This window comes from Cnephaeus nilssonii (assembly GCF_951640355.1).
Source record: "Cnephaeus nilssonii genome assembly, chromosome: 10".
NCBI lineage: Eukaryota > Metazoa > Chordata > Mammalia > Chiroptera > Vespertilionidae > Cnephaeus > Cnephaeus nilssonii.
Genome location: NC_137081.1, coordinates 6,286,317 through 6,300,198, shown reverse-complemented (window position 1 = coordinate 6,300,198; position 13,882 = coordinate 6,286,317). Strand labels below are relative to the sequence as shown.

Below are 13,882 nucleotides of genomic sequence, written 5' to 3'. Positions count from 1 at the left end.
AGCGGTTTCAGCGATCCGCTATCATTGAAGGCAGCGGGAGTTCGCCGCCGGGTGAACATTGATCTCATTCCATTGATCTTTGCATTGAGATTATTCTGTCGAGTCCCGTGGCTCGTTTGGAGATAATTAATTTGCCTCAGACAGCGTTCAGAGCACCTTAACGGCTTCGTCGATACAGCGCTTGCGATCAGAATAGAATATTGTGGTTCAGAGGGTGATTCCTAGGATGGGTGGCCAGTAGGTTCCTGACCAGGCTTGAGGCGGTTGGGTCTGTGTCCAGAAGGGAGAGGCTGTGCCACGTGGCTGTGCCACCTCGTTGTGAGGGTGAGCGCTGTGTTTGTACCCAGCGTGATGGCCATCCAGGGACACGGCCTGTGGCCTGTGTTTAGTGATTGAGACTGATAAACGGCGCTGAGAGTCACAAAGCCCACTTGGAATAGTCCCGGGAGACGTCATGGGCGCCTCCCTCGGGAAGGACATGAGCTGCCGCCCTCATCTGGTCCTCTCTCACACATCCTTCTGCAGTGAGTCCAGGACACACACCGCTGTGCCCGCTCTGTCGCTGGGACTTGGACGTCGCTGTCATTCATCCGAGGACACGGTGGTGTGTACCTCAGACGCCTGGAACAGGACATCCTTCGGCCTCAGGGACAGGCCCAGGCTGCCGCCGCTCACGGCCATGTATTGTTTCTGCGCTGGGTTGACAGTGTTGCTTCTGGCTTTTCCTGGAACGAATCTAGGGAGTGAGTTTATTTAAAACCCTTTCTCCCAGCAGCGAGGGCAGACGTGTGTATCACCGCTCATGCCCCGTAGCTCGAGGGACAGCGTGCTCCTCCCTGGCTTTATGGTCATCGGTGATCACATCGAATGCTTTGGGTGTTCTTTCTGATGGGCATTTTGCCACCGTGGCAGGCAAGGACAGTGTAGATCTGTGAATTCTGCGAACATTGTTTCACATTAACCTTTTGCCGGACAGTGAACTACATTTTAAAAATGAGAATCCAAGGGCAAACTTTTTTGTTTCTGTAATATCTTGTAGTATTTTAAATAGGTTTTTAAAAGAAAACCTATTTAAAGTTTATTTTTAAAGGACTATGCGTCTTTCCAGTCTTCTTTAACTCCCGTGGGGTGAGTCTCTCTTTGCAGGAAGGGTCATCGTGTCTTGGGGGCGGTACAGCGCACAGGGCCATGGGGTCCACTTGAGAGGACGCCGGGGCCTATGAGGTCTGGCTGTCTCAGCTGCAGACTGCGCTCCCTTGCTGCTCACCGCTCCGCAGTGCGGGGTTGTGCGTGGTGAAAGCAGGACGAGGTAGTGACCAGCGCTCAGGAGCCTGGCTGGTTTGCTGTTGTCCCGCCGGTCAACCTTGGGTGGGGGATGAGTCAGAGAGGTGGCACGCGGTGTAATGAAGCATACGTACTCACTGAGAGCCAGCCCAGTGTCGTCAAAGAGGTGGTTTGATGGCTGGAATGTAAAAAGATACCTGAATGGGACCCCAGGATCCTGCAAATGACACGACGAGGAAGCAGTTAAATGTCACACAAAATAGTTTTGACTAGGTTACAGGAAGTAGAGAAGGAAGTAGAAATTGATATTTCAGAATTTGCATGGATCTTACTTAGGAGTTTTCCGGCTTTTCTTGGATTAGTGAAATTTTTATTTGTTGGTGGCGTAAGGTTTTTAAAGGAGCGTGGGGAGTGTTCCAAAGATGAAAGATGGAAGGGTGTGATATAAACGACGTGGTTTCTCCTTTCCAACGATTCAACATATATCTGCCTTCAGCCTGTCTCTTACAGTACTGCAGATTTTTTTTTTTAAGAAAACTATGAAATTTTGTTTCCTAGTATGCCATAATTGAGCACTCATTGTACATAAGTTGATGGAAAGGCTAAATCTGCTATGTGGTCTCTAAATGACTGGTTTCATGAGATAATTTACTCGAAAGCTTTTAGGAAAAGCTTCATAATACAAGGATTAGTACAATAGTGTTGAGAATGCCTATTATAACTAATTATAACAGCAGGTGCCATGTACCTGTAGCTCAATCATATAGGCGCCCGTGAAGGGCGATGGGACATCCACATGGCCACTCAAAAATGTTTGGCGAGAGAGGATCATTCTACATATATATGGATGAGTCTGGTGTAAATCGTGTGTTTAGTTTATTCTAGGTTTTGCTAAAAGGTCTGAAGGAATTTGATGTTTGATTTTTTTTAACTTAAGGAATGTTTTCATATAGTAATAGCAATATAAGTCCATTTACAACCTATCAACTACCTTCTTATCAAAGAACTAAAAGGACATAAAGTCAGTTGATTCATATCCCAGCGAATCTAGAAGCTCCTATCGGTCTCATTTCGGGTAAAGATGAAGTTAGGTCTGCTCTTTCTCTCATCTCTGAGAATCTGCATTGGTGTCTCAATTCCAAGCTCTGCAGCTTATGAAAAGGCATATATACTCCATGCATGTTTGGTACAAACATCATCACATTGGCAAACATACATGATTCCCCAGGAAGGCTGAGCAGCCTCAGACCCCGTGAAGCTTCAGACGCGTGTTTTTTGTCTGCAGATGGGGGCAGAAGGCGCGGAAGGAGGTGCGTCTGGAAGCCCGCATTCCCGGAAGCTCGTCAGCTTCACGCTGTCCGGTAAGGCCGCCTTTCGTTGGCATGATGTCCAGCTTGAAAGTGTGCGATTTTAAGGGCCTCAATAGTTCCTTCTTCTACAGATTCTCATATGTTCTAGGTGGACTAGTTATTGATCTGGGGGGTCATACTTCCGAAATTCAAGTATGTCTTTTACCAGGATAAAAATAGATCATCCTATATAATAAAAAGGTAATATGCAAATTGACCGAAGGGCAGAACGACCAGTTGCTATGATGCACACTGACCACCAGGGGGCAGACGCTCAACGCAGAAGCTGCTCCCTGGTGGTCAGTATGCTCCCTAAGAGGGAGCACCACTCAGCTACAAGCTGGGCTGATGACTGGTGAGGGCAGCGGCCGTGGCTGGAGCCTCTCCCACCTCCGCGGCAGCACTAAGGATGTCCGACTGTAGCTTAAGCCGTCAGTCGGACATCCCCTGAGGGCTCCCAGACTGCTAAAGGGTGCTGGCGGGCTGAGGGGACCCTCTACCCCCCAGTGCACGAATGTCATGCACCAGGCCTCTAGTTGATATAAACTCAGAAGTTACTTCTTCTAAGGAGTTTTCTGGTGGGAAGAAGACTCTTAACTGTGTATAGTTACTTAAAAAAAATCGGTAATGCCATGTGTGAATCCCACATGAGGGCGTTGGTTATTGAACGTGATCTGTGCTTACCTCATCTAGAGAAAGGGAAATGTGGAAACTAGGGGGAAAGCCGAGGGAAACCCCTATTTCTGTGGAGGAATACACATAGAAACTGAAAGTGGGTAAAACAATTTTTTTGTTGTTTTCTGGTTGCTGCACTGTTCTAATTGCTTGCATGTGTATCATAAAGCGAACGCACTGGTGGTGAGCGGGAACTCATTTGTGGTTTACAAGGCTTCTTTCATTGAAACTAGCAATTTAGAAACGAATAGAAAAAGATCAGTTGACCACCAAAGGGAAATAGTTTTTCACAGAACATCAGTTTATACAGACTGAAAAAAAAAACGCACACAAGAAAATAAAAACACCTCTGTATGTGTGCATGTGGGTTTCCGTGTCAAATGTTACTTCGTATGTAGGTGACTCAAAAAAGTTTGAAAGCCTCTGATTTTTTTAAAAATTAACAGGCAGTCATAAAGTCAAGAATTCACTGAGGAAGTCAGCATTTGACATGGGCTTTTAAAGCCGACGACTCTGCTACCGTACATCCAAAATGAAGTCTAACCGACGTCTGTCACTGTCAGATGCTTTGTTTTCGTTTTCCCATCTCTGTTTTGCTTCTGAAACTTAAATTCAGTTCACTTTCTTGGCTGCAAAACATGTGCATGAAAATGCATGTTCTCACGAGGGAGGGTGAGCAGACTGATCTTGAAAACAGACGTGGCGACGGTGCGCCCTCATCGCATTTGACCGAAGGGCGCACAGGACGGCGCTCACGGCTGCCAGGGCCTTCGGCACCACGTCTGTCCCAGCGGAGGAGGCACTTCCTGGGAACGCTTTCTGGGTTTGTTTCTTGGCAGGTCCCCGCGGTGGTAAACGGGTGACGTATGGTTCACATTTGGCCAGTACGTATGTTTTGGCTGGAACCCTCAGGGTTTACCGATGTCTAGGTTTTTAGCAGGGCCCTTAGACGTCCCACTGCCTGTGACACTCCCCTGTCGCTTCATCTGTCCGTCTCTTGAGAGCATGGCAGGTCCTGTACTTTAGACCTCACAGCCCCTGATACTTATCCAGGAGCACTGAAGCCCTGTGGAGTGGCTGCCTGCAAACGCTCTTCTCTTGCAGGTGCAGGAGTTCTTTCTTCATCAGTGGGGAACCTGAGCCAGCCTGCGTGGCTCAGGAAATTTAGTTTGGCCACACCGTGGTCTTCTTACTGTAGAAGCATTGCCCTGTGCTTCCCAGTGATCAGTATCATTCTGAATAGGATACACACAGCCCACTTGGCGTGGCTCCGTGGTTGAGCGTCAACCTATGAATCAGGAGGTCACGGTTCGATTCCCAGTCAAGGGCACATGCCCGGTTTCGGGCTTGATCCCCAGTAGGGGGCGTGCAGGAGGCAGCCGATCAATGATTCTCTCTCATCATTGATGTTTCTATCTCTCTCTATCCTTCTCCCTTCCTCTCTGAAATCAATAAAAATATAAAAAAAAATGACACACAGATATTGATTTTGGCTCCAGAGGGATGTTAATTAACTCACTACAGGAGAATGAGCATCCAGATCATGAAAATCCCAGGACATTTTCCTAAAAAGTAGGGGCACAGCCAGATGTTTCTTCGTTAAATACAACTTTTTCTAATGTCCCACCTCAATGCACGTGGCGGCTAGCTAACATCATGTCTTATTTCCTACCGTGGGGTCAGATATGTGCAGGTGGTAGACAGAAGTCGCTAAAATGATGGAATATGAAAACAAGTCTCCAATGGTAATTCTGGAAAAATTAATCTGGTCACAGCGTATTGACAGTGAGTGGCGATACTTATCCAGGAGCATGTCAGCCCTGTGGAGTGGCTGCCTGCAAACGCTCTACTCTTGATGACCTACGGATAAGTAGGGACACAAATAATCGAACTCTACAGCAAAAACCAAAAGCTGTGTTTTGCCCTGGCTGGGTTGGTTGGGGCATCATCGCATACACCAAAAGGTTGTGGGTTTGATCCCCGGTCAGTGCATGTGCGGGAGACAACCAATTGATGTTCCTGTCTCACATCGATGTTTTTATCTCTCTCTCTTTCTCCCCCCTCCCTTCCTCTGTCTAAAAAAAACCAAAAATAACAACAAAAACCAACCAACATGCCCAAAACAAAAACAACTGTGTTTTAATGAATATCTTAACCCTCTTCTCTAAATAAAACTGTAAACCAGGATATTTACCATGTCACACCTTTGTGACTTTGAGGCCTTCATTGGACTATTAGGTGAGGCAGATGTTTATGAGCAACAAGAGATACAAAAGGCAAAAGAGAGAAACGAGAGCAGAAATGAGACGGGTGAGGGGAACTGAGCAAGCAGACTACACGTCGTCGGTAGTTGATTGTATTTCCCAGTGGAGGTTGATTTGTACAGTGTCCCTGTGGGAAACGTCGGTATGAAGGTTAACAGTGACTTCTTTCATCACAGCGGCTTCCTCTTCTGGGGAAATTCTTTGTGTTCAAGGGAATGTTTTGCATGAATGATTTGCTAGCTCTGTCAGACTGTGCGGCAGCCATTTCTGCACCTGCTATTCCTCATTTATTGCAAAGAAGTCGACTTACTATCTAAAGAATATCATTTTTTCTGTCTTTGAGTCTGAGGCGAGCATAATCAAGAAAGGTAAGAAAATAAGGATGTAAATTGCATTTTCTCTCTCAAGGCTCTTTTAAACAAAGCCAAGTAAATACATGTCGCAGTATTAAATTGGTAATGAAGTGCAGGCACGTTGGGGGGTGCCAGGGATGGGAACGGGAAGGCTCCTGAGATGACAGCAGCGTCTCTGAGGGCCTGTCTAGTCATTGGCTTTCCCTGCTCCCGCCGGTTCTCAGGTCAGTGATCTTACTCTGCTTCATGCAGTGTTCTCCGCATAAGGTCCTGTTGGTTGAATTTTTCAATCTTTGCCAGCATATTAAAGTAAGTTTTTCGTGTGTGTGTGTGTGTGTGTGTTTAATTGTTTTTTGGAGAGGAAGGAGAGGGAGAGAGAGAGCTAGAAACATCAATGATGAGAGAGAATCATTGATTGGCTGCCTCTTGTATGCCCTACACTGGGGATGGAGCCTGCGACCCAGGTACGTGTCCTTGACCAGGAATCAAACCTAGGACCCTTCAGTCCACAGGCCGGCGCTCTATCCACTAAGCAAACCGGCTAGGGCTTTGCCAACACATTAAACTGCCTCCCTCTACTGCCAGTTGCATGTCATCAGACTCTCCTGGTCTCTCCATGGCACAGACGTCTAGACCCCAAGTTCCCGCTGGAAGATGGGGACGTGAGCTTCCTCCCGTGAGCAGAGAGCAGGCCCCAGGGAGTAGGGCTCTCTGGGCAGCCCCGGGCCATTCTGTCCTAAGAAAGACTTTGTGTTTCAGAAATGGGATTGAGTAGGATGACCGTGGAGACCATTTGGGGTCACATGACGGGGTCTCTTGCCCAGCGGGTCTGGGTAACCCAGAGGTCTTTGGAGGTTCATGGGCCATCTGCAGGGTCTATCTGCACCAGTGGGCGGGGCCTCCCGACCCTAAGCATCACTGCGTGAGGTGACCTGGAAACGGTCAGTCCTTCCGGACACTCCGAGACCCCTCAGTTCTCAGGCTGACCCCGGCACACGGGTATTCGCAGAGAGGTGTCGAGGGTCCAGTGAAGCCAGCTTCGCTTCCTGACGTGTGTGCCTCCCTTAGCCTGGCCTTAAAAAAAAATAAAAATAAAAAGAAGTGTCATTCTCTTCGCGAACCAGACTTTGGCCAGCACTTTTAGCAGCTCACGTAGTGAAATCACAGCTGCTGCATCTGAGATGAGAGGTGGGGCATTCGTTCAACATTTAAGTGACTGAGGCTGTTGAAAAAGTAACCTCACAGTTATTTCATCTAGTAGGTAGCGTTCAGATTTCAGAAATATTTCTGGTCTCCCGTTTCCCTATCGTCCGTGGCATTTGTGGGATACATGTGACACTGTAAACGTGTGTCACTGAATGTGCGCTCAGCAGCGTCCGCCCCAGTTAAACATAGGTCAGTGCATTTCGTGTATGTATGTCGAAGATTCATTTTTCTCTCAAGAAGGGACCTATTGTGTGTATGTGTGGTTTTTTTTTTTTTTTTTAATAAACAGTTTACTAAGGATTTCTCTCAAGACATTGTAATGCTGGCTGCCAGCCCACATTCACGTTAGAATCAGAATGATTCCCGGAGGGAGTGCGGGTGTGTAATGTGGGGTAAAGTTTGGTCTCCTGCTTGCAGCCCGTTAGGAGACCCCTCCGCTGGGATTAGCCACGACCCGCTTGTCCTCACTTACCTATGCGATCGCGGTATGAATAACGGTGTTACTGTCTCACCGGATCGTTTCTGTTCGGCGCTTCCTGTCTGATTATTTAAGAACAACTTGTCGTTGAGCTGTTTGTCCTTCGGTCTCTTTTCCTCTGCCCTCCTCTTCCCTTCCTCCCTCCTCTCTTTCTCTTTCTTTAAAGATCTCAGAGCTGTTGGGCTAAAGAAAGGGATGTTCTTCAACCCGGACCCTTACCTGAAGATGTCCATCCAGCCCGGGAAGAAGAGCAGCTTCCCCACCTGTGCCCACCACGGGCAGGAGAGGCGGTCCACCATCATCAGCAACACCACCAACCCCATTTGGCACCGAGAGGTAAGGTGGTCCTCGGGGTCTGAGACGTGACAGACGAGGAGTTGGCCAACTCCATGCCTTTCCTCCGGACTCTGTGCATCATTGAGCTGTGTACAGGTGTGAGCCAGAGGTGTCTGCGGGTCTGTTAGAGAGGGCACAGTGAGAATGAGATATTCCCTCTAGCCAGGGCTGGTCTAGGATGAGGCAAGGTAAGCACCCCCGGTGCACAATTTAAAGGATGCCAAAAGACTCAAAAATCAAAAGAAATACGTTTTTTCTCTTTATTGATTAAGGTATTACATATGTGTCCTTGTCCTCCCATAGTCCCCCCACCCCCTCATTCATGCCCTCACCCCCCTGGTGTCTGTGACCATTGGTTAGGTTTATATGCATGCATACAAGCCCTTTGGTTGACCTCTCCCTCTTACTCCCACCCTCCCCTACCTTCCCTCTGAGGTTTGATGGTCTGATCGATGCTTCTCTGTCTCTGGTTCTATTTTTGTTCATCAGTTTATGTTGTTCATTATATTCCACAAATGAGTGAGATCATGTGATATTTATCTTTCTCTGACTGGCTTATTTCGCTTAGCATAATGATCTCCAGGTCCATCCATACTGTTGCAAATGGTAGGAATTTCTTCTTTTTTACCGCAGCGTATTATTCCATTGTTCAGATGTACCACAGGTTTTTAATCCACTCATCTGCTGATGGGCACTTGGGCTGTTTCCAAATCTTAGCTGTGGTGAATTGTGCCGCTATGAACATAGGGGTGCATATATCCTTTCTGATTGGTGTTTCTAGTTTCTTGGGATATATTCCTAGCAGTGGGATCACTGGGTCAAATGGGAGTTCCATTTTTAGTTTTTTGGAGGAAACTCCATACTGTTCTCCACAGTGGCTGCACCAGTCTGCATTCCCACCAGCAGTGCACGAGGGTTCCTTTTTCTCCGCATCCTCGCACTTGTCGTTTGTTGATTTGTTGATGATAGCCATTCTGACAGGTGTGAGATGACACCTCATTGTCATTTTGTTTTGCATCTGTCGGATGATTAGTGAGCATGTTTTCATACTTTAATGCAATATATATATATATACATATATATATATATGTGTGTGTGTGTGTGTGTGTGTGTGTATTTAATGATTTCTAGTTTTTAAAAATATATTCCTATTGATTTCAGAGAGGAAGGGAGAGGAAGGGAGAAATAGAAACCTCAGTGATGAGAGAGAATCATTGATCGGCTGCCATCTGCAGGCCGGGCATGTGCCTTGGGGGTCGAGTCCACAAGCCGGGCATGTGCCCTGACTGGGAATCGAACCGTGGCCTCCTGGTTCACAGTTCGATGCTCAACCACTGAGCCACGCCAGCTGGGCTGCAATATATTTCTTAAAAGTCAAAATCAATGCAAACAAATGATGAGAACAAAGTGTCAGAATGTGGAGACAGGCCAGGCCCAGCAGCATTATCTTGCAGTCATGTTGGACCTTGAGGCAGACGGGGAAATCAGAGGTGTTGGTGGTTTTCATTTAAAATGTTGGTGTTTGGTTCTAGCATATATTCAGTACAAATTAAAGGAGTTTCCCCGCCTGCAGGCTTTGGCAAATGTGTTTGGGGTTTCTAGATTTCAGGAAATTCCATGCGCCACTCGGAGAGTGAAGCCAGATTGTGTTGATGGTACTTAGCTCCCTCCCCGCTCCCTTATGCTTCCAGTGGGCTCGGTGCAGCGTGCCAGGGAGCCCAGCGAGGGGCTCCCCCTAGAACTGCAGAAAGTCCGAGAATGAACAGAGACCCCGTTTCTCATCGAGTGCGGACAGCGTGAGCTCTCCACCGTTTCTTTGGGATCCAAGACACATTTCCAGGACTAGATAGAGCGTTTCTGGGTAAACCTTTACTGGCATAGGAATCACACCGTTAATTACAACATTCCCTAACTCTGTGGTCGGCAAACTGCGGCTCGCGAGCCACATGCGGCTCTTTGGCCCCTTGAGTGTGGCTCTCCCACAAAATAACACGGCCTGGGCGAGTCTATTTTGAAGAAGTGGCATTAGAAGAAGTTTAAGTTTAAAAAATGTGGCTCTCCAAAGAAATTTCAATCGTTGTGCTGTTGATATTTGGCTCTGTGGACTAATGAGTTGGCCAACCACTGCCCTAACTGAGAATTGACAGTCATGCTCTGACAGTGTGTGGAAGTGTTTCATGGGAGAGGGAGAGGACTCAGGGGACCGAGAACCAACTGGAGAAAAGATACAGCTCTTTGAGATGTGCCGGCCCAGCAAGGTGTTTCTCCGGGAGAGTTCTCAGGTTATTGAAACAGATAAAAGCATGTTTCCTTATTCCTGGTTTTAAAAACAAGTACTCACTGTCTCCAAAATAGTAAATCACTTGTAAAGGCGGACCACCTAATTTCAACACATTAGAAGTCTAGAAAACATAACATTTATCTCAACATGAGCTCTAGCAGGCAGAGTGTGCAATAATTAGCAATAACTTTATTTTATTTTCCTCACATTTGATATTTACAAAGTTCCTACCCACGTGGCCAGTGCCAGCCTCAGGAGAGGGTGTAAATATTTACTTGAATGTTTACCAAGGAAACCAGGCTATTCGATAGATGTTTCTACTTTAACAGGGGTATTTGAACCTATGTTGGGCAACTTCTACATAACATGGGATCAGGAATGAAAATTGCTGTTAACCAAATATATCGGTTCATTCTAAACCATCCTATACCAGCATATTACATTTCGAAGAATTAAGATACAATAAATATATGAATACTAAAATTGTATTGTGCACAATTACTATTTGGTAACATCTCCTAAAACGGTTGAAGCAGGAAAGGATGTGGTCATACAGATCCCTAGCTGTTGGGTTTGTTTTTTTTAAAAAAAATATTTTTATTGATTTCAGAGAGGAAGGGAAAAGGATAGATAGACAGAAACATCAATGATGAGAGAGAATCATTGATCGGCTGCCTCCTGTACTCCCCCCTCTGGGGACCAAGCCTGTAACCCAGGCATATGCCCTGACCTGGAATCGGATTGTGACCTCCTGGTTCATAGGTGGATGCTCAACCACTGAGCCACGCCAGCCGGGCAGCTGTTGGTTGTTAATCGTTGTGGAAGTTAATGAGTCTGAGTGAATAAAGCAGGGGTCCTCAAACTTTTTAAACAGGGGGCCAGTTCACTGTCCCTCAGACCGTTGGAGGGCCGGACTATAGTTTAAAAAAAACTATGAACCAATTCCTATGCGCACTGCACATATCTTATTTTGAAGTAAAAAAACAAAACGGCAAAAACGTAGTTTGAGGACGCCTGGAATAAAGGATTGACAGTAGCTGCAGCTCCTTCTAGCAATGTGGACTCCGCATGTCATTAAGATTGAAAAGCGATAGCATTTCCTATCATAATAAATGATGTCATTTCCTATTTGCTTTTTTCTGAATCAACCTGTTATCCGTTTTTATTTTCAGAAATACTCCTTTTTTGCACTTCTTACCGATGTCTTAGAAATTGAAATTAAAGACAAATTTGCCAAGAGCCGTCCTATCATCAAGCGTTTCCTGGGGAAGCTGACCATCCCTGTGCAGCGGCTGCTGGAGCGCCAGGCCATCGGGTAACCAGCCCCCCCCCCAACACCTCCGGGTGGGCCTTTCGGGGGGGGCGGGGTTTTGCACAGAAACAGCTGAAATGATGCTTCCATTTCCGGCCCTCGGCCTGTGCTTACTGCTGAGACATGATGACACATACCTTTTAAAAGTGGAAATGCTCCTACGTGAAAACGTGCGGAGAAAGCGCTTTGATTTAGTTAGGCGCCGCTTTGGGATCTGTCTTCCCCCAGGTGGCCTGCCGCTAGCATTTCCGCACCCGGTCACGGGGCTCAGCCGGGTGGAGTCTCTGGGAATCTTCTAGAAAGGCCTCCCTAGGTCAGATCCTTTTGTCAGGTTGACCCCTCCCCGATCCGGGTTGGTCCCGTCCGGGAACTGGTTGACAGTAGAACGAACTCCTAGACATACACATTCCCTTAGGCGGCTGTCATTTACTTTTGCTGTCTGGGAGCCGTTTGCAAGTTGTGAGTAACGTAGGTAAGAAATCATAACACGCCTTCACCCCTTGTTATAAATGGCCTGTCGATGTGTACATGGCGAGGGCCAGCAAACGCGGTGACACTGGCGCTCTGAGGCGGCACTCGGACCTTGGTCTTTGTAAGAGAGCGTGATGAACACGTGGCGGTTGCAGTAGTCATAGCAGTAGCCGTAGCAGCAGTGAGAGGAGTCACAGTAGTGAGAGGAGTCATAGTAGTAAGAGGAGTCATAGTAGTAAGGGTAGTAATAGTAGTAAGAGGAGTCATAGCAGTAAGAGGAGTCATAGTAGTAAGGGTAGTAATAGTAGTAAGAGGAGTCATAGCAGTGAGAGGAGTCATAGCAGTAAGGGTAGTAATAGTAGTAAGGGTAGTAATGGTAGTAAGAGGAGTCATAGTAGTGAGGGTAGTAATAGTAGTAGTAAGAGGAGTCATAGCAGTAAGGGTAGTAATAGTAATAAGAGGAGTCATAGCAGTGAGGGGAGTCATAGTAGTAAGGGTAGTAATAGTAGTAAGAGGAGTCATAGCAGTAAGAGGAGTCATAGTAGTAAGGGTAGTAATAGTAGTAAGAGGAGTCATAGCAGTAAGGGGAGTCATAGTAGTAAGGGTAGTAATAGTAGTAAGAGGAGTCATAGCAGTAAGAGGAGTCATAGTAGTAAGGGTAGTAATAGTAGTAAGAGGAGTCATAGCAGTGAGAGGAGTCATAGCAGTAAGGGTAGTAATAGTAGTAAGGGTAGTAATAGTAGTAAGGGTAGTAATAGTAGTAAGAGGAGTCATAGCAGTAAGAGGAGTCATAGCAGTAAGGGTAGTAATAGTAGTAAGAGGAGTCATAGCAGTGAGGGGAGTCATAGTAGTAAGGGTAGTAATAGTAGTAAGAGGAGTCATAGTAGTAAGGGTAGTAATAGTAGTAAGAGGAGTCATAGCAGTAAGGGTAGTAATAGTAGTAAGAGGAGTCATAGCAGTAAGGGTAGTAATAGTAGTAAGAGGAGTCATAGCAGTAAGAGGAGTCATAGCAGTAAGGGTAGTCATAGTAGTAAGGGTAGTAATAGCAGTAAGAGGAGTCATAGTAGTAAGGGTAGTAATAGCAGTGAGAGGAGTCATAGTAGTGAGGGGAGTCATAGTAGTAAGAGGAGTCATAGCAGTGAGGGTAGTAATAGTAGTAAGAGGAGTCATAGCAGTAAGAGGAGTCATAGCAGTAAGGGTAGTCATAGTAGTAAGGGTAGTAATAGTAGTAAGAGGAGTCATAGCAGTAAGGGTAGTAATAGTAGTGAGAGGAGTCATAGTAGTGAGAGGAGTCATAGCAGTAAGAGGAGTCATAGCAGTGAGGGTAGTAATAGTAGTGAGAGTGGGGACAGCGGCTGTGTCAGCGTTGGCAGCATTCGTGGCTGTGGTTCCCAGCTGTACTCGTCCCGGCAGAGCTAGTGAACAGAAAAGATGCCGAGACTCGCTCTCTGTCAGGAGTGAAGCACAGGACACACATTAGCTCATGTCATCCTCTCCACAGCTCTGGGAGGTGAAGAATGTAATTAAACCCGTTTCAGAGATGAGGAAGGAGAGGCTCCGGAGCAGGGGCGGAGCTGGGAGCCGAGTGCAGCTCGGTCTGCTCTGGACTCTGGGTTCTTTCTCTGCAGCCCGGAGGAGTGAGGGCCACAGGAACGTCCTGTCGGCTGGCCACCTGCGGGAGGCGGGCACCGCGTTCCCCTGAGATCATTCACTGGGCTGGCACCACCGCTTCCGGGGCGTTAGCTTCTCTCCGGACAAATCAGGCGTATAGACCAGGTCATCCCTAAGACGCCTTAGAAATCGGAAACGAAGAGATTCCAGTGGATTCTAAATCTCTGGCCCTCAGAGGCAGTGGAGTTTGGGGTTGGGCCAG

The 13,882-nt window shown here is 46.9% G+C and overlaps 1 protein-coding gene across 4 annotated transcripts in view; it reads left to right on the top strand.

Moving 5' to 3' along the window:
• The window catches only part of HECW2 (HECT, C2 and WW domain containing E3 ubiquitin protein ligase 2), a 260,292-nt gene that overhangs the window by 135,595 nt on the left and 110,815 nt on the right, over positions 1 to 13,882 (top strand). For all 4 annotated transcript variants that reach the window (XR_013814098.1, XM_079782596.1, XM_079782597.1 and 1 more), the window contains 3 exons: positions 2,570 to 2,645; positions 7,776 to 7,945; positions 11,399 to 11,541. Coding sequence is in view for 3 of the 4 variants with exons in the window: in XM_079782596.1 (XP_079638722.1) it covers positions 2,570 to 2,645; positions 7,776 to 7,945; positions 11,399 to 11,541 (389 nt within the window). In the remaining variant the exon portion in view is untranslated. The remainder of the gene's footprint in view (positions 1 to 2,569; positions 2,646 to 7,775; positions 7,946 to 11,398; positions 11,542 to 13,882) is intronic.